We start from the raw sequence: 19,925 nt of genomic DNA, 5'->3' as shown, positions 1-19,925 counted from the left end.
TGTCCAGGAGGCTTACATCCAGTCACAACATGTAGCGTTTAAATCCACTCTGATCCATGATGACACCATTATTTATCACATCTTCATCACCATCACTACCATGTTGCTAAGAGACCTCTATTTTCACCTGGACATGATGATGAAGACACTTCCTGTCAGACTTTCCACCAATCAGAGAGCTTAAACTGACGGTAACGTCCAATCAGGAGCAGCCAAAGATCAACAAGTGACGAGAAAAGCAGGAACATAATGATCCTCTATGGCTGGAATAAAGCCAAGAAGACGTTTGGGATGCAGCTGAGGTGGAGGTGCTGCAGTGAGGAGAGCAGGTAGATAGTAGCAGGAAGACGTGTGGAAACATGGAAACTGTGTGTGTGTGTGTGTGTGTGTGTGTGTGTGTGTGTGTGTGTGTGTGTGTGTGTTTTTTTACATAAAAACAAACAGGCAGAAAAATGGCTCGGAGTTGGAAGACTTGTCATTGTTCCTGAGCAGAAATCCCAGCCTCGGACCCTCACTGCAGACGCCCCACATCAACTGTCCAATAATGTCATCAAGACACAAACTTGAAATGAAGAAAAATAGAATATTTTCCCATTAAACTTGAAAGCTTTTGACGTCTGCCACATGATGAGCGATTAATGTGAGATGTCTGGAGACCTCCAGACCTCTGCAGGTTTTCCACGCAGCGGATCTGGACCTTCATCTGCCTTGACGAGATTCGCTGTTTGTTTCATTCATTGTGCTCCTGTTTTCATCCCTGCAGGTATTTCCAGTACAAGCAGCTGTGGGACGTGTTCAAGCTTCCCGGAGAGAGGGACAGAAGGTCTCTCCGCTGGGAGATGAAGGTCGTTCATGTCTTCTGCATCCATTAGCAAGTGTCCAAAGTTATGCTCACAGTGGTTTATAGGGTTTACAAACCATGTCTAGTTACACAGGAATGAGTTTACAGGTTGCAGGTCATGTATCTCTCTCACACACACACACACACACACACGATATGGAGTCTGTTTCTGCCCTGTAGAACTCCAACATGAGCAACATGAACGCTGCAGGTTTAACAGGATGATGAAAACGTCTGAAAAGTGTTTTCTGTTGTCTTCTGTCTGCAGGAGCGCCTCGCCTACCAGCCCCCTCCTGTAAGTACCCCCCCACCCCCATTTACCCAGTTTCCTCAGACTGGAACACCAGGTGTGTCTGGAACCGGTCCGAACAGCTACAGATGGCTTTTCAGATGATTGGAGCTGAAAATGTTTTCACCAAAGTTTGGATGATTTAAACTCCAACGTTTTAAATTCCTTTAAGTATTTTCTTATCCTGAATGTTCTCTTGTCTGCCGTGCATGTGGAGCGCAGCGCGTGCACACAGCTTTCACTGCTGATTGGCTACACGCAGCACAGGTAACAGCCAATCAGAAGCTGCTGTGGGAGGGACGATGCTGGCGACAGAACAACCGCAGACAGGCGCCGCCGAGTCGCCATAGAAACAACCTGGTTTTAAACTGATCTCTTATCGAACGTCTGATAAAGACCGACATGCGTGGAAATGCCAGATACCGGCCAATAGTCAGTCCATGCTGCTCTATACGGCAGAATCACATCTGTGTGTGTGTGTGCTACACACACACACACACACACACACACACACACACACACCCCAAGTCCAGACAGTAGAGTTCAGTGTGTTCAGGTTCCTTATCGCTGCGTTAAAGACAGTTTGCTCAGTACGTGTGCAGGGAAGAGATGCTGAGCCATTTAGTCAGTCTCCGCGACGAGCCGGTCTCGTCTCCACCTGCTGTCTGTCCAACGCCGTATCTGCTCCAGACGCGGCGTTGGACGCGCACCTGCGGGCGCGGCGTTGGACGCGCACCTGCGGGCGCGGCAGAATGTCCTCCGCTAACGCCGCAGAGCTTCATGGCTGCTGCTCCTGTTGTCTCCGTTTGTTCAGAAACAGCAGAATTTTCAGGTTAAATTAAAACGTTTGTAGGTCTCGTCGGAACGCCGCCGTCAGGACGGTAAAAACTGACCCAGCGTGATGGAACAGCAGTAAAGTTGTTTCTTTATCATTTCAGGCCAAACCTCGGAGGGTTTACGTGTCCAACAGCTACACGGTGCCGACGGAGAAGAAACGCTCGGCGCTCCGCTGGGAGATCCGCAACGACTTGGCCAACGGTCTCCTTCCACACAAGTTCACTTACCACGTTTAGGCCTTCAACGCTTGTTTTTAACTCACTCTTAATAAAACTTTCCATCAGTGTCTTTAAATAACACAATTTATTGACTTTTTGTTGTCGAACATGATAAACAGAAAGGAAACAGACGCCTCCTGCCGTCCGTGCCTTGATGCTTCAGGGGAGGTCAGAGTACGGCAGTCTGAACGGGTACAGAGGCGTGTAGCGCTGGTCATGCCAGAGCAGCTTCTCCTCCAGAAAGCGGACGGTTTCCACGGTGAGGACGACGGCTTCGTGTTTCAGGATGCTGTGAACATTCAGACCTGACGGAGGAAACCGTTAACGGCGTTTAGTCGCACGGCTACGTGTAGAATCTGGAGAGACAGAAAACTCACCGATGGCAGGAATGATGTTCACCGTCTTCAAGCTCGCGGTGGCCTGAAGGATGTTTGCAGGAAACTCTTCACACCTGAAAGCAACAAGCGGAGCGTCAGAGCGGAGCGCGGCGCAGGAGATCCCCAGCTGCCGAGCAGGAAACTTACACGTCCACCATCAGCACCGACGCGCCCCAGTGTCTGTCTCTGATCAGCTCCAGCAGGTACTGCGAGTCCGGCGTGGGGACGTTCAGGGAGTCCACGATGTGGAGGTAGTCCTGCAGAAACAGGGAACCAACTGTTAGAGCAGAAAGCATGTCAGCGTCGATGTTTCAGCCGTTAGGTCACAAAAACAGCAGAATTTTCACACATGCCAGTTTTCAGCAGCATGTTTATTTCTGCTTTTTATTTATTTCACCCGTTTTCACGGCGTTTGGAGGAAAGGAGCAACCCTGCGGCGCTTTGACTCACCTGAGCCAGCTTGGAGCTCAGCGACACTTTGAGTCCCTGAACTCGGACTTTCATGGGCAACATGTAGTAATAACTGGTCGGTCCTCGTGGTCCATGAGACACCCCACCTGAGCGAAACACCACCGGTCAGACCCCCGACTAAACGCTGGCAGGGTCCGGTTTTCCTCGGACTCACCTCCTTTCCAGATTGGTGACCGGATGCTTCCGTGGCGAGCCCTTCCGCTTCCTTTCTGGTTCCATGGTTTCCTGCCTCCCCCGCGCACCTCTGACCGGACCTTTGTGTTGGCGTGACTCTGCGACACGAAGACAGCTGTCAGAGGAACTTTCCCAGCATAAACACGTCCGTTTACGACTGCTTTATTTATTTGTACCTTTCAGGGTTTTTTGTTGATCTTTTTTATTTATGATGTTTGTGTCGCGATTGATTGATGATGATAATTAGTTATAAATAATAAATCAATAAATCATCTCATCAACAGCCAGAAAAGCTGCAGAAATGATGAAACAGCAAATCCTCCGATAAGAATCTAACTTACGATCCTTTTGTAATTCTTCTGCCAGATTTCAACATCGTGTAGAATATCGAGCCTGAAGAGCAAAGAAACGTGTTTAACGCTGAAATATATATTTAGACATATTTCAGAGTTAATGTGTGTGAACAGACTTCACCTCGGCGGCACCGAGAACACGTCCGGGTGGAGCTGAGCCAGACCCAGCGGCTCGCCGTCCTTCCTCTCCAGGGAGTCCACCCATGTCAGCAGGGGGCTCAGGTGAGCGGGAACAGCGGCGTCGCACCTCCTGAGCAGCGGCAGCGAGCAGTCTGCGGGAGGAGGAGGACGTTCTGGCAGAGGACACAACAGCCATCAGACTCGCACCATGCAGAGTTCACGACGGTTCGATGCCGCCTGCAAGGCATGTTTCTCCACACAGCACAACTCAACAACACGGGGATTCAAAGTTCTTTACAGAGACATTAAAACATCACAAAACAAAGCTCAATTTAAAAATCAAACAATAGAAAAGAAAAACATAAAAACTATTAAACACAAGTTAAAAAATTCTTAAAAGAATAAAGAAGCATGCAGAATTGGACTTTTAAATAAACGACTGCAGACGATAACAGGAGGCTCTTCAAGCTGGTGTTTCAGCTGACTTCTGCTTTCTGGGAGTCTCCAAAGATCTGTGCGTGTGTGTGTGGTTCACATTGTTTTACGTGTGAGGAAACATGACTTTCGACATTCAGCCGATGAGCTCAGATAAGATTTATACTTACTTAATCTGTCGGGATCGATGAGGTTGGAGGGCAGCAGTAGGTTTGGAGGCAACGTGTTCTCGCTGGAGAACGAGGAGCAGAACTGTGGAGAGGAAGAGATCAAGAACGTTTCAGTCGTCCTCATATGTATTCGCAACCCCCCCATTAAAGAAGGGAAGCAAGCATCTGCCTGTGAAATAAGCTGACAAAAGCAATAAATACTAAATTTTATGAAAATCATGACATTATTTCTAATTCTGGTTCAATAAAAATACATTTTTTAAAAGCAAACAAATGTGATAAAATAATAAAGGCTGTGTCATATCAGTCATAAAATAATATTTTGTTCCACTCCAGGCGGGTGTTTTCTGTTCCGAGAGTTCAGTTTCACATTTTCACATCACATCTTTGTTGCAACGACATAAATACAGCTTGTCCATCAGAGTGAGTTTAACCCCTCTGAAGAACAAGAAGCATACCGTCTTGTTTTTATAGCTAATTACCAGACCATAAACAGATCACTGTAGCTGCTACGGCTGATGCATTCAGATCAGACAAAGCTTTGTCGTCTTCTCTTCCTGTGTTTCAGGCTGATCTTCCTTCATATGAGCCTAGTCACAACCAGAAAAGATCAACTTTTATTGCTGCAACTACAAATCAAACATAAATTTAAAAAATTGTCAGCCAATTAAATGTAAAACATTTTACAGGCTCATGATTCTGAAATCATTAAATACCACTGCATATGAGACACATCTGGTCGAACTTAAGACACGTTTTTATTAAACAAACAATTAGACCATTCAATCTGATGACCTTATCAGGACATTTAAAACCACCAGCAACAGGCTGGTACCAGATCAGACCAGCTGGTAGTAAAACCACATGGACGTAAAAAGCTGATGCTGATCTGGTTCCAGTCTGTTGACTGTTCCCACATCCAGAACCGAACCACCCGAGTTCCACATGTCTCCATCTGCTCTGACTTCCAATGATTTTATTTAGAGGCTGAAAATGTTTGTTTGGTTTCTAACCTGCGACTCTTTCATTCTGAATTGTTACAAAACTAAACTATTGTATTCTTCCTTTCATGTTTTATTGGTCCTTTGTGCATCACTTGTATTGTATTTGACCCGTTTAGGACGTATTCAGATGTTTGTTGCAAAATGTCAGAATGTTGTTAAAGTCTGAAAATCTTCATCATCTTCATCATCACTGTACGTGCACGAGGAGCGAGCTTAAACTCACCCTTTTAGCGACTCCTCTCCCCAGAACTAAGACGGACAGTCGAAGCATGTCACTGTTGTGGTTTCACAAACACTTTAAATGCATTTTCTATCCAACATTATAAACGGAAGCGTGAAAGGTCGCGGCGCTCGGCGTGGAAACGGCGCCTGTTTCTGACGTCAGGTGGGGTGGGTACAAACACGGTGCCTCTGGAGCCATCTAGCGGCAGGAGGAGAAACATTCACTATACAGCATTAAAAATATTTAATAGTAGTTTTTGTTTATTTGCTTGTCTTTCAAAATAAACAAATCACTCCAATACATTTGAACAAAACTTATTCTGTGTGTCAGTTTTAGTCGTTTTTGTTTTCTTAATTCCTAAGAAAACTGGGTTGACGTTAAAATTTCAATAGAAAAATTAGAAAAAACAAAAAATAGTTTATTTTGGCTTAAGTTATAATAGCATTATCAAATGCTGAAAATCAGTGTACATCTTCAAATTGCACAAAATGATTTAATGTACTATGGTGTAATCTGAACAGTAAAAGTAAATATTTTTATTTGCAATTGATCACATGTTAAAGACAATTATTTATCCAAATTGCACTTTAATTCATAAACATTCAAAGTATAAAAAAAAAAAACAATGAATATGAAAATAACTTTGTCTCCAAGCTTATTAGCATACTAAACAATAAACCTAATATCTTACAGCTTAATCAATAATATAAAGCATAATTTCAGAATATTTCTCATGATATCCACAGATTTTCTCATTAGTTTTGAACATTATATACTAAGAAGAAGCTTTGGGATTAAATAACAAAAATAACTTCTGCATACAACCAAAGTGAAACAAAATGTGCAAAAGTTTTATTTTACTTAATTTAAAAAAGTGCTAAAATGTTGCATCGTCAAAATAATCAAAATCAAATCAAAAGTAACATAAACATGCAAACAAATAGTCTGGATGGATCAGATAAAACCACAAACCAGAAATAAGTTGTTGCTCTGAAGTCTAGACAAGGTTGGAGAATAAGAAAGTCGAGCCTTTCAAATCATTTTCACACGGAACTTCAAGGTCGAAATTCGCGGGATGGAAGTTTAGCCTTCCCACAGTGTTGTACTTCCTGTTGGGTATTTTTGTGATTTGTGTTTGATTGGGGAAAACTGTGATGTAGTATCCATCTGAACTGTCAGGTACCCTTATCAGGGAATCTTGAGATGAAGTTGGTTCATTGGGTTGAGCACCCCTTGCTCTTTTGGAGCCTGTCTTGTCACCACTGACCCCCGAAAGGTGGGTCACCTGCCCGCTTTGTGCTGCCCTGAGGTCCGGTGTTGAACCCCTGGCTCTAAGCACATGATCTTTACCTGTGAAATCATCAATATTAAGGTCTGAACGACTTAAATCAATATGCTGGGAAAAAGCATCATTCCCTGCAGGGTGACGGGACTTGACTTGGGTTCTGCGTAAGTTTTTATCAGTTTGATGTAGTTTGAAGTCGTGATCTATGTCCAGATCAGGCCTCTTCAGATTTGTGCCTGCCATGTCGGACCTGCGATTCTTGCATGACGGTGTTTTTAACTCTAATGAAGGATCATCAGCAGTGAGATGGGATGGTTTGAGCTGCCTCTGTTTATGTGCTGTGATATTTGACATGTTGAGGTTCATGTTTGGAGCGCTGACTTTTGGACTTATGATATTTTCCTTCAACTTCCCTGCTTTTATACTCAAATTTCCATTTGGAGGAGAAAAGTCTAGATTTGTTGGTCTCATAGAGCCACCAAAGTCAATATCGGCCCCCACACTGTCAGGACCTGGACTTCCAAACTGAGGCAGTTTGAAAGACGGAAGTTTGAATCTTCTGTCCAAATTGACATCAGTTTGAGAACCACCGACACCTACTGAGGGAACATTCATATCAAAGTCTCGACCTCTTAAATTTTGTCCCACTTGGGGGCTGGTAAAATTCATGTCAGGTTGTCGCACATCACTGTTTATTCCCACATCAAGCTGTTTTGTTCTGAGGTCTAGCGTTGAACCCCTAACTCGAGCATCAGGTGGATCTAAATCTGGTGTACCTACACCGGGACCCTTCAGCTTTGTTCCTGCTCTTTTCGCAACATTTACATGCATGTTTGGGATATTCAGGTCAGGCCCTTGTAGATTTTCCATTGTGTAGGCATTAAGGCCTTTTGATTTCTTGACTTTGGACTTCTTGAAATTTACATCTGGAAAATTGATACTGGCATCTGGAGTGTTCACATGCAACTTGGGATCCAGTTTTAGTGAGCCCAACTTGGGGGAATCAAAGTCAGGCATCTTCAAGTTTGGTTTTTTCAATTTCCCAGATGGACCAGAAAGATCTAGATCTGGTTTAGGACCTTTGAAGTTTATATCAAGTGCATTTACATCTATATCTGGGCCATCTAAGCTGCCATTGATTTCAGGACCTTTAAGGTTTGGGAAGCTAAATTTTGGCATCTTTAATTTGCTTGAGGGAGCTTTAAGATCGCAGTCTGGAGCATGAAGTTCTGGCATTTTCACTTTGCCTGATGGCATATCTAAGCCAAGATCTGGAGCATCCAGGTCCAGCTTTGGTCCTTTCATGTCAAACTTGGGCACATTTATGTCCGATCCATTTATCCCACCACTGATGTTGGGGGAATTGATGTTAAAGTTGGGCGATTTGATGTCTAACTTGGGACCATCGAACTTTGGACCAGAAATATCCAAATCAGGCATCTTCAAATTAGGCTTCTTAAATTTTCCAGAAGGCCCAGTAATATCAACATCTGGCATTTCTAGATTACTTTTAGGACCATTAAAGTTGACATTGGGCACATTTAGATTCATATCTGGGCCATCTAATTTGCCATCGATGTCAGGACTTTTTAGGTTAGGGAGACTAAATTTAGGCATCTTCAGTTTGGGAAACTTCAACTTTGATTTTGGTGAACCAATGCTGACATCTGGAGTTTTCACATCTAACTTTGGATCTTTAAGTTTCATGTTTGGCAAGTCCAGATCAGGAGTATCCATTCCGCCCTTTATCTTTGGAGCTTTGACACTGAAATTTGGGGATTTCATGTCTGCATTTAGGTCAAGATCTGGTCCTTTTGGCAATGCACCTGAAAGGTTGAATTTAGGCATTTTCACTTTGCCCGGTGGCATGTCCAAGCCAACATCTGGAGCATCCAGGTTCAGCTTTGGTCCTTTCATGTCAAACTTGGGCATTTTTACGTTTGGCGCATTTATCCCACCACTGAGATTGGGACCAGAAACTTCTAGGTCAGGTGTTTTTAAATTCAGGTTTGGGCCATCTAACTTTGGGCCAGAAAATGTGAAGTCAGTCATCTTCAAGTTTGGTTTTTTCAATTTCCCAGATGGACCAGAAAGCTCTAGATCTGCTTTAGGACCTTTGAAGTTGACATTGGGTGCATTAACATCTATATCTGGGCCATCTAAGCTGCCATTGATGTCAGGACCTTTAAAGTTTGGGAAGCTAAATTTGGGCATCTTTAACTTGCTTGAGGGAGCTTTAAGATCCCAGTCTGGAGCATGAAGTTCTGGCATTTTCACTTTGCCTGATGGCATATCTAAGCCAAGATCTGGAGCATCTAGGTCCAGCTTTGGTCCTTTCATGTCAAACTTGGGCACATTTATGTCCGATCCATTTATCCCACCACTGATGTTGGAGGAATTGATGTTAAAGTTGGGCGATTTGATGTCTAACTTGGGACCATCGAGCTTTGGACCAGAAATATCCAAATCAGGCATCTTAAAATTAGGCTTCTTAAATTTTCCAGAAGGCCCAGTAATTTCAACATCTGGTATTTCTAGATTATTTTTAGGACTGTTAAAGTTGAAGTTGACATTGGGTGCATTTAGATCTACATCCGGGCCATCTAATCTGTCGTCGATGTCGGGACCTTTCAAGTTTGGGAGACTAAATTTTGGCATCTTCAGTTTGGGAAACTTCAACTTTGACTTTGGTGAACCAATGCTGACATCTGGAGTTTTCACATCTAACTTTGGATCTTTAAGTTTCATGTTTGGCAAGTCCAGATCAGGAGTATCCATTTCTCCTTTTATCTTTGGCGCTTTCAGACTGAAATTTGGGGATTTTATGTCTGCATTTAGGTCCAGATCTGGTCCTTTTGGCAATGCACCCGAAAGGTTAAATTTAGGCATTTTCACTTTGCCCGGTGGCATGTCCAAGCCAACATCTGGAGCATCCAGGTCCAGCTTTGGTCCTTTCATGTCAAACTTGGGCATTTTTACGTTTGGCGCATTTATCCCACCACTGAGATTGGGACCAGAAACTTCTAGGTCAGGGGTTTTTAGATCCAGGTTTGGGCCATCTAACTTTGGGCCAGAAAACGTGAAGTCAGTCATCTTCAAGTTTGGTTTTTTCAATTTCCCAGATGGACCAGAAAGATCTAGATCTGCTTTAGGACCTTTGAAGTTGACATTGGGTGCATTAACATCTATATCTGGGCCATCTAAGCTGCCATTGATGTCAGGACCTTTAAAGTTTGGGAAGCTAAATTTGGGCATCTTTAACTTGCTTGAGGGAGCTTTAAGATCCCAGTCTGGAGCATGAAGTTCTGGCATTTTCACTTTGCCTGATGGCATATCTAAGCCAAGATCTGGAGCATCTAGGTCCAGCTTTGGTCCTTTCATGTCAAACTTGGGCACATTTATGTTCGATCCATTTATCCCACCACTGATGTTGGGGGAATTGATGTTAAAGTTGGGCGATTTGATGTCTAACTTGGGACCATCGAACTTTGGACCAGAAATATCCAAATCAGGCATCTTCAAATTAGGCTTCTTAAATTTTCCAGAAGGCCCAGTAATATCAACATCTGGCATTTCTAGATTACTTTTAGGACCATTAAAGTTGAAATTGGACGCATTTAGATTCATATCTGGGCCATCTAATTTGCCATCAATGTCAGGACTTTTGAAGTTAGGGAGACTAAATTTAGGCATCTTCAGTTTGGGAAACTTCAACTTTGATTTTGGTGAACCAATGCTGACATCTGGAGTTTTCACATCTAACTTTGGATCTTTAAGTTTCATGTTTGGCAAGTCCAGATCAGGAGTATCCATTCCGCCCTTTACCTTTGGAGCTTTGACACTGAAATTTGGGGATTTCATGTCTGCATTTAGGTCAAGATCTGGTCCTTTTGGCAATGCACCTGAAAGGTTAAATTTAGGCATTTTCACTTTTTCTGATGGCATGTCCAAGCCAACATCTGGAGCATCCAGGTCCAGCTTTGGTCCTTTCATGTCAAACTTGGGCATTTTTACGTTTGGCGCATTTATCCCACCACTGAGATTGGGACCAGAAACTTCTAGGTCAGGTGTTTTTAGATCCAGGTTTGGGCCATCTAACTTTGGGCCAGAAAACGTGAAGTCAGTCATCTTCAAGTTTGGTTTTTTCAATTTCCCAGATGGACCAGAAAGATCTAGATCTGCTTTAGGACCTTTGAAGTTGACATTGGGTGCATTAACATCTATATCTGGGCCATCTAAGCTGCCATTGATGTCAGGACCTTTAAAGTTTGGGAAGCTAAATTTGGGCATCTTTAACTTGCTTGAGGGAGCTTTAAGATCCCAGTCTGGAGCATGAAGTTCTGGCATTTTCACTTTGCCTGATGGCATATCTAAGCCAAGATCTGGAGTATCTAGGTCCAGCTTTGGTCCTTTCATGTCAAACTTGGGCACATTTATGTCCGATCCATTTATCCCACCACTGATGTTGGGGGAATTGATGTTAAAGTTGGGCGATTTGATGTCTAACTTGGGACCATCGAACTTTGGACCAGAAATATCCAAATCAGGCATCTTCAAATTAGGCTTCTTAAATTTTCCAGAAGGCCTAGTAATATCAACATCTGGCATTTCTAGATTACTTTTAGGACCATTAAAGTTGACATTGGGCACATTTAGATTCATATCTGGGCCATCTAATTTGCCATCGATGTCAGGACTTTTTAGGTTAGGGAGACTAAATTTAGGCATCTTCAGTTTGGGAAACTTCAACTTTGATTTTGGTGAACCAATGCTGACATCTGGAGTTTTCACATCTAACTTTGGATCTTTAAGTTTCATGTTTGGCAAGTCCAGATCAGGAGTATCCATTTCTCCTTTTATCTTTGGCGCTTTCAGACTGAAATTTGGGGATTTCATGTCTGCATTTAGGTCCAGATCTGGTCCTTTTGGCAATGCACCTGAAAGGTTGAATTTAGGCATTTTCACTTTGCCCGGTGGCATGTCCAAGCCAACATCTGGAGCATCCAGGTTCAGCTTTGGTCCTTTCATGTCAAACTTGGGCATTTTTACGTTTGGCGCATTTATCCCACCACTGAGATTGGGACCAGAAACTTCTAGGTCAGGTGTTTTTAGATCCAGGTTTGGGCCATCTAACTTTGGGCCAGAAAACGTGAAGTCAGTCATCTTCAAGTTTGGTTTTTTCAATTTCCCAGATGGACCAGAAAGCTCTAGATCTGCTTTAGGACCTTTGAAGTTGACATTGGGTGCATTTACATCTATATCTGGGCCATCTAAGCTGCCATTGATGTCAGGACCTTTAAAGTTTGGGTGGCTAAATTTGGGCATCTTTAATTTTGATTTGGCTGTGCCAATGTTGAGATCTGGAGTGCTCACTTCCAGATTTTGGGAATTGAGATCAATGTTTGGTGAGTCAAAGTTCGGGGCATCACCTTTTATCTTTGGCATGTTGAGACTTAAATCTGGTGATTTTAGATCTGTGTTCATATTCAAATTCAGTCCATTTGGGGATGCATTTGAAAGATTGAATTTTGGCAATTTGAAGTTACTTGAGGGTAAATCAAAACGATCAGGGCCAGAGAGATCTAGTTCTGGCTTATGGAAACCCACATCAGGAATTTCACCATCAGTTGAATCAATGGCACCTCTAAATTCCAGTTTGGATAGCTCAAAGTCAGGAGTTTTAAGATCACTGCCAAACCCATTCAGCTTTGGGCCATATAGTCCCAAATCTGGGACTGTGAAACCGTTTTGAGCTTTTAGGTCCATGTTTGGTAATGCCACATCTGGAGCATCTATATCTCGTATCTTTGGCGACTTCAAGGTTAGGTCGGTTGTATTTAACCCTTCACCAACATTGATGTCTTTTTTCTTTGATAACGTACCAAAGAGTTTAAACTTTGGCAGTTTCAACTTTCCTGAACGAGCATCAGTATCGGCCTTTATTTTACCAGAGGGCAACTCCACATCAGTGACCTTCAGGTCCAGCCTTGAATCTGTGAGATCAGATCTGGGGAAGTGAATACCTTCTTTGAATTTGTCAGGAGTCTTTAGCTGATATTTAGGGTGTTTAACTCCTGGTAAGTCATCATGTGGTTTCTCTAAGCCACCATCCAAATCTGGAACGTAAATATCTAGCAAATCATATTTAGGCATTGTAAACTTAGGAGCCTTGTATTTCCCAGACAGATCTATAGCATTAGCTGATGGAGTGTCAATGTCCAAATGTGCTCCTTTTAGGTCAGCTTTGGATAGATTCACATCAGAGGCAGAGCTGCTACTTTTTACCTTTGGTGTTTTCAGACTTAGCTCAGGTGTTTTCACATCATTTTTACATGAGAGCGAATCAGGAGAAGCATTTACACATAAATCTGGAGATTTAAGATTAGTCTTTGGTTTCCTAAGAGACAAATCACCTTCTGCTCCATTTCCATCAAAACTTGTTTTTTCAGGCAGTTTTCCAGACTGCTTTAACTTAGGCATTCCTACAAAACTGGAGAGATCGTCCACATTTAAATCTGGGTATTTCTGCCTCCTGGATTGTTTGAGACTGGCTTTTCCTGAGAGGATATTGGGGGTTTCTACTTCTGGTGCCCTCACCTCACATTCTGGGCTACTGGTAGGAAGTCCAGACAGAGACAGGCGTGGCACTTTGAATTTTGGCATGTTGAAGTCTGGGTTTATTCCTGAAATGTCCACTTTTGGAACATCGGCATTAAAACAGGGACCTGTTATACTTTCCCTGTCCAGGTCCATTTCAGAGGTGTTAACATGAAAGCCTTGTAGGTCCAAACCCATTTCTGGGGCACAGTCAGTGTTTGGTAGGCTCATACCAACAGCAGTGTTGGCATTTGGATCATCTGGGAATGTTCCAGGGTTATTGAAGTCTGAAGCCGTTAAGTCCAGACCCCTCACACCAAGTTTTAGCCTTGGCTTCTCAGCCCCAGTTAGAGTAAACCCATTTGAACCAAGACCCAGAGGAGGAAGGTTCAGGTTGCTGTCTGCTAACTCTCTGGCATCCAACTGTGAATCACCATCGGCATCTGTACTGGATTTCAAAAGTCCAAAGTCCACTCCAAAGCGAGGCAACTTTTTATCATGTTTTAGGCTGACCGTGGATGAAGTGGGTTCTGCTGTAACCTTCCCGTCCACACAGCCCTCCTCAGCACCAGAGGGCCGATCCTTTATAAACCTCTTTATTTTGGCATTGAAGAGTTTGCTGTAGGAATCCTTCAGCATCTAGAAACACAAGTCATAATAAGTAGTTGATGGGAATTTCCTTTCATAGCGAATAATATCTGTATTTTGTATTCCACCTACGTCTCCTGGACTCCTGGTGCTCTCATCCAAATTGCAGAGGCTCTTGCTCAGGCTGCTTCGAGTCAGGACTTGGATTTTGTCATCATATGGCTCCATCAGCTGCAGGACTTTTAATACTTCCTCTTTTGATAGCTGATCAAAATTTATTGTTGCCCCCAAAATTTCGTCCCCTGAAACGAAAAATCAAATAAATAAAACATTTACATGAAACATCAGCTTGTTCAAGAACATTCCCACAAGCTCATGTGTGCAAATGATACTGCATGTCCCAGATGCATGTTCAGATTATAAGAACTGTGCATGTGTGTGTATGTGTATGTGTGTCTATAGGGGTCACAAGAACTCAGACAAACAAAACAAAGACTTTCTAATGACTAAAAAGGGATAGATAATCTAATGAACACAATCAGACAATGTTTAATGGATGGACGGACGGACAGATGTATGGAGCAGCCCCTCCTGCAGGTGGTGAGCCTGTAGGAGGGGCCGAAGGCTGCAGAGTGAGCTGGGCTGTGGCTGAAGGTGCAGACCCTGGCAGTGTGATCTTTGGCTATGGAAGTGAGCTGTAGGGACATGGAACATCAGTTCCGTGGCGGGGAAAATGCCAGAGCTGGTGTAAGGTGAGACGCATACTCATTGTCCCCTGACTTGCTCTCTGCACATTAGGGTTCCTCTCTGGTAGGGTAGCCTCTTTCCGCCTTTGTGTGGGGGGACAGGGCCTGGATGTTGTTTGTGCTGACGCACCAAACAGCATTTAAAGAGGCCTCCCTTTCCAAAGTCCCTGAGCGGTGTGTTGGAGGACACTCCTTCTGGGAACTTCGTACTGCTGGGAAACTTCAATGCTCCATGAGACCTGAAGAGGCGTGATTGGGAGGAATGAGGCCCCTGATCTTAATCACCCGTATTGTCAAACTCTAGCGAAGAGAGGGGTTGAGCTTATACAATCCCGACCTGGTGGTGAGGGATTGCTGATGCTGGTCAGGCCTGGCAGACCTTAACGTGTTGTGAAGGTCTCGTCCCTGAATCCCCAAAGTCAAGCTGGCAGATGTGGCTGGGAAGAGTGAAGTTTGGCTTCCCTGCTTCAGCAGCTGTCCTCAAAAAAGGGTCTGACCCCCCGGATAAGCAGCAACAAAATAGATAGATTGAAGCTGAAACGATTCCCTGAAATCCTGCGTGTTCTTGTGTCCGTGTTTGATGTAAAACTGGGACACTGATGTGATGTTATTGTTTATTATTGTTATTGTCTTCCAGTTTAAGCAGTGAGAAAGCTTCAGTAGGAGGTCAGAGCTCTTACCTTCCTGCAGGCCCTGGTCATGTGAGGCGTTGCTGATACTGGAAATGACCAGGCTGCCCTCTGCAGACCGCTCCAGGGTAAAGGCTTCGGAGAGGCTCCTTCCCCTTCGATGGCGCGACTGAACACATCACATTTCATCATTTCACTCATCCACATGGTGTTAAGACATACAACAACGTGTTTATATGAATATATTTTCAGCTGTTCAACAAAGAGCAGTGATACTTCGTACCATTGTTCTTGATGGTGACTGTCAGATGTCTCACTGAGTCTTCAGGAGAAACAGATTCTGGTTGAGAAGATAAGAAATATCAGATGTAACAGCAGCAAAACATCTAGCGCAGCAGAAGCAGATCATCCTGCTGTTGTCATAGCAACCGTTTCATCTTTGATCAGGATCAGAAAGAATGTTCTGTCCTGCACGTTCTGTCCTGCTTGTTCTGTCCTGCATGTTCTGTCCTGCTTGTTCTGTCCTGCTTGTTCTGTCCTGCATGTTCTGTCCTGCTTGTTCTGTCCTGGATGTTCTGTCCTGCTTGTTCTGTCCTGCTTGTTCTGTCCTGGATGTTCTGTCCTGCTTGTTCTGTCCTGCATGTTCTGTCCTGCTTGTTCTGTCCTGGATGTTCTGTCCTGCTTGTTCTGTCCTGGATGTTCTGTCCTGCTTGTTCTGTCCTGGATGTTCTGTCCTGCTTGTTCTGTCCTGCTTGTTCTGTCCTGCTTGTTCTGTCCTGGATGTTCTGTCCTGCTTGTTCTGTCCTGCTTGTTCTGTCCTGCATGTTCTGTCCTGCTTGTTCTGTCCTGCATGTTCTGTCCTGGATGTTCTGTCCTGCTTGTTCTGTCCTGCTTGTTCTGTCCTGCTTGTTCTGTCCTGCATGTTCTGTCCTGCTTGTTCTGTCCTGCTTGTTCTGTCCTGCTTGTTCTGTACTGCTTGTTCTGTCCTGCTTGTTCTGTCCTGGATGTTCTGTCCTGCTTGTTCTGTCCTGCTTGTTCTGTCCTGCTTGTTCTGTCCTGCATGTTCTGTCCTGCTTGTTCTGTCCTGGATGTTCTGTCCTGCTTGTTCTGTCCTGCATGTTCTGTCCTGCATGTTCTGTCCTGCATGTTCTGTCCTGCACGTTCTGTCCTGCTTGTTCTGTCCTGCATGTTCTGTCCTGCTTGTTCTGTCCTGCTTGTTCTGTCCTGCATGTTCTGTCCTGCTTGTTCTGTCCTGCATGTTCTGTCCTGCATGTTCTGTCCTGCTTGTTCTGTCCTGGATGTTCTGTCCTGCTTGTTCTGTCCTGCTTGTTCTGTCCTGCTTGTTCTGTCCTGCATGTTCTGTCCTGCTTGTTCTGTCCTGCTTGTTCTGTACTGCTTGTTCTGTCCTGCTTGTTCTGTCCTGGATGTTCTGTCCTGCTTGTTCTGTCCTGCTTGTTCTGTCCTGCTTGTTCTGTCCTGCATGTTCTGTCCTGCTTGTTCTGTCCTGGATGTTCTGTCCTGCTTGTTCTGTCCTGCTTGTTCTGTCCTGGATGTTCTGTCCTGCTTGTTCTGTCCTGCTTGTTCTGTCCTGCTTGTTCTGTCCTGGATGTTCTGTCCTGCTTGTTCTGTCCTGCTTGTTCTGTCCTGCATGTTCTGTCCTGCTTGTTCTGTCCTGCATGTTCTGTCCTGGATGTTCTGTCCTGCATGTTCTGTCCTGCATGTTCTGTCCTGCATGTTCTGTCCTGCACGTTCTGTCCTGCTTGTTCTGTCCTGCATGTTCTGTCCTGCATGTTCTGTCCTGCATGTTCTGTCCTGCACGTTTTGTCCTGCACGTTTTGTCCTGCACGTTCTGTCCTGCACGTTCTGTCCTGCACGTTCTGTCCTGCTTGTTCTGTCCTGCATGTTCTGTCCTGCTTGTTCTGTCCTGCTTGTTCTGTCCTGCATGTTCTGTCCTGCTTGTTCTGTCCTGCATGTTCTGTCCTGCATGTTCTGTCCTGCATGTTCTGTCCTGCATGTTCTGTCCTGCTTGTTCTGTCCTGCATGTTCTGTCCTGCATGTTCTGTCCTGCTTGTTCTGTCCTGCTTGTTCTGTCCTGCTTGTTCTGTCCTGCATGTTCTGTCCTGCATGTTCTGTCCTGCTTGTTCTGTCCTGCATGTTCTGTCCTGCATGTTCTGTCCTGCTTGTTCTGTCCTGGATGTTCTGTCCTGCTTGTTCTGTCCTGCTTGTTCTGTCCTGGATGTTCTGTCCTGCATGTTCTGTCCTGCATGTTCTGTCCTGCTTGTTCTGTCCTGGATGTTCTGTCCTGCTTGTTCTGTCCTGCTTGTTCTGTCCTGGATGTTCTGTCCTGCTTGTTCTGTCCTGCTTGTTCTGTCCTGCTTGTTCTGTCCTGGATGTTCTGTCCTGCTTGTTCTGTCCTGCTTGTTCTGTCCTGCATGTTCTGTCCTGCTTGTTCTGTCCTGCATGTTCTGTCCTGGATGTTCTGTCCTGCATGTTCTGTCCTGCATGTTCTGTCCTGCATGTTCTGTCCTGCACGTTCTGTCCTGCTTGTTCTGTCCTGCATGTTCTGTCCTGCATGTTCTGTCCTGGATGTTCTGTCCTGCTTGTTCTGTCCTGCTTGTTCTGTCCTGCATGTTCTGTCCTGCATGTTCTGTCCTGCTTGTTCTGTCCTGGATGTTCTGTCCTGCTTGTTCTGTCCTGCTTGTTCTGTCCTGCTTGTTCTGTCCTGCATGTTCTGTCCTGCTTGTTCTGTCCTGCTTGTTCTGTCCTGCTTGTTCTGTACTGCTTGTTCTGTCCTGCTTTTTCTGTCCTGGATGTTCTGTCCTGCTTGTTCTGTCCTGCTTGTTCTGTCCTGCTTGTTCTGTCCTGCATGTTCTGTCCTGCTTGTTCTGTCCTGGATGTTCTGTCCTGCTTGTTCTGTCCTGCTTGTTCTGTCCTGGATGTTCTGTCCTGCTTGTTCTGTCCTGCTTGTTCTGTCCTGCTTGTTCTGTCCTGGATGTTCTGTCCTGCTTGTTCTGTCCTGCTTGTTCTGTCCTGCATGTTCTGTCCTGCTTGTTCTGTCCTGCATGTTCTGTCCTGGATGTTCTGTCCTGCATGTTCTGTCCTGCATGTTCTGTCCTGCATGTTCTGTCCTGCACGTTCTGTCCTGCTTGTTCTGTCCTGCATGTTCTGTCCTGCATGTTCTGTCCTGCATGTTCTGTCCTGCATGTTTTGTCCTGCACGTTCTGTCCTGCACGTTCTGTCCTGCACGTTCTGTCCTGCTTGTTCTGTCCTGCATGTTCTGTCCTGCTTGTTCTGTCCTGCTTGTTCTGTCCTGCATGTTCTGTCCTGCTTGTTCTGTCCTGCATGTTCTGTCCTGCATGTTCTGTCCTGCATGTTCTGTCCTGCTTGTTCTGTCCTGCATGTTCTGTCCTGCATGTTCTGTCCTGCTTGTTCTGTCCTGCTTGTTCTGTCCTGCTTGTTCTGTCCTGCTTGTTCTGTCCTGCTTGTTCTGTCCTGCATGTTCTGTCCTGCTTGTTCTGTCCTGCTTGTTCTGTACTGCTTGTTCTGTCCTGCTTGTTCTGTCCTGGATGTTCTGTCCTGCTTGTTCTGTCCTGCTTGTTCTGTCCTGCTTGTTCTGTCCTGCATGTTCTGTCCTGCTTGTTCTGTCCTGGATGTTCTGTCCTGCTTGTTCTGTCCTGCTTGTTCTGTCCTGGATGTTCTGTCCTGCTTGTTCTGTCCTGCTTGTTCTGTCCTGCTTGTTCTGTCCTGGATGTTCTGTCCTGCTTGTTCTGTCCTGCTTGTTCTGTCCTGCATGTTCTGTCCTGCTTGTTCTGTCCTGCATGTTCTGTCCTGGATGTTCTGTCCTGCATGTTCTGTCCTGCATGTTCTGTCCTGCATGTTCTGTCCTGCACGTTCTGTCCTGCTTGTTCTGTCCTGCATGTTCTGTCCTGCATGTTCTGTCCTGCATGTTCTGTCCTGCACGTTTTGTCCTGCACGTTTTGTCCTGCACGTTCTGTCCTGCACGTTCTGTCCTGGATGTTCTGTCCTGCTTGTTCTGTCCTGCTTGTTCTGTCCTGCATGTTCTGTCCTGCTTGTTCTGTCCTGCATGTTCTGTCCTGGATGTTCTGTCCTGCATGTTCTGTCCTGCATGTTCTGTCCTGCATGTTCTGTCCTGCACGTTCTGTCCTGCTTGTTCTGTCCTGCATGTTCTGTCCTGCATGTTCTGTCCTGCATGTTCTGTCCTGCACGTTTTGTCCTGCACGTTTTGTCCTGCACGTTCTGTCCTGCACGTTCTGTCCTGCACGTTCTGTCCTGCTTGTTCTGTCCTGCATGTTCTGTCCTGCTTGTTCTGTCCTGCTTGTTCTGTCCTGCATGTTCTGTCCTGCTTGTTCTGTCCTGCATGTTCTGTCCTGCATGTTCTGTCCTGCATGTTCTGTCCTGCATGTTCTGTCCTGCTTGTTCTGTCCTGCATGTTCTGTCCTGCATGTTCTGTCCTGCTTGTTCTGTCCTGCTTGTTCTGTCCTGCTTGTTCTGTCCTGCATGTTCTGTCCTGCATGTTCTGTCCTGCATGTTCTGTCCTGCATGTTCTG

At 45.0% G+C, this 19,925-nt stretch overlaps 2 protein-coding genes across 3 annotated transcripts in view; one reads left to right on the top strand and one right to left on the bottom strand.

Annotated features, from left to right (window-relative positions):
* hyls1 (HYLS1 centriolar and ciliogenesis associated) overlaps nt 1–2,247 on the top strand; it is a 9,123-nt gene extending 6,876 nt beyond the window's left edge. For both annotated transcript variants that reach the window (XM_079264343.1, XM_079264342.1), the window contains exons 10-12: nt 764–845; nt 1,110–1,136; nt 2,069–2,247. In XM_079264343.1, coding sequence (XP_079120469.1) covers nt 764–845; nt 1,110–1,136; nt 2,069–2,203 — 244 coding nt within the window. In that variant the 3' untranslated portion in view covers nt 2,204–2,247. The remainder of the gene's footprint in view (nt 1–763; nt 846–1,109; nt 1,137–2,068) is intronic.
* Nucleotides 2,248–2,251: 4 nt separating this feature from the next.
* On the bottom strand, nt 2,252–5,653 carry mrpl4 (mitochondrial ribosomal protein L4). The gene is made up of 9 exons (XM_079264344.1): nt 5,513–5,653; nt 4,286–4,367; nt 3,682–3,853; nt 3,549–3,600; nt 3,188–3,305; nt 3,013–3,119; nt 2,710–2,819; nt 2,563–2,636; nt 2,252–2,490 (listed from the first exon to the last, which is right to left on the bottom strand). The coding sequence occupies exons 1-9, from the start codon at nt 5,558–5,560 to the stop codon at nt 2,345–2,347; spliced, it is 909 nt and encodes a 302-aa protein (XP_079120470.1). The 5' UTR covers nt 5,561–5,653; the 3' UTR covers nt 2,252–2,344.
* Between the last annotated feature and the right edge of the window lie 14,272 nt (nt 5,654–19,925).

This window comes from Telmatherina bonti (genome assembly GCF_933228915.1).
Source record: "Telmatherina bonti genome assembly, chromosome: 3".
NCBI classification, from domain to species: domain Eukaryota; kingdom Metazoa; phylum Chordata; class Actinopteri; order Atheriniformes; family Telmatherinidae; genus Telmatherina; species Telmatherina bonti.
The sequence above is the reverse complement of the archived record's forward strand: the minus strand, read 5'-3'. Positions and strand labels throughout refer to the sequence as shown.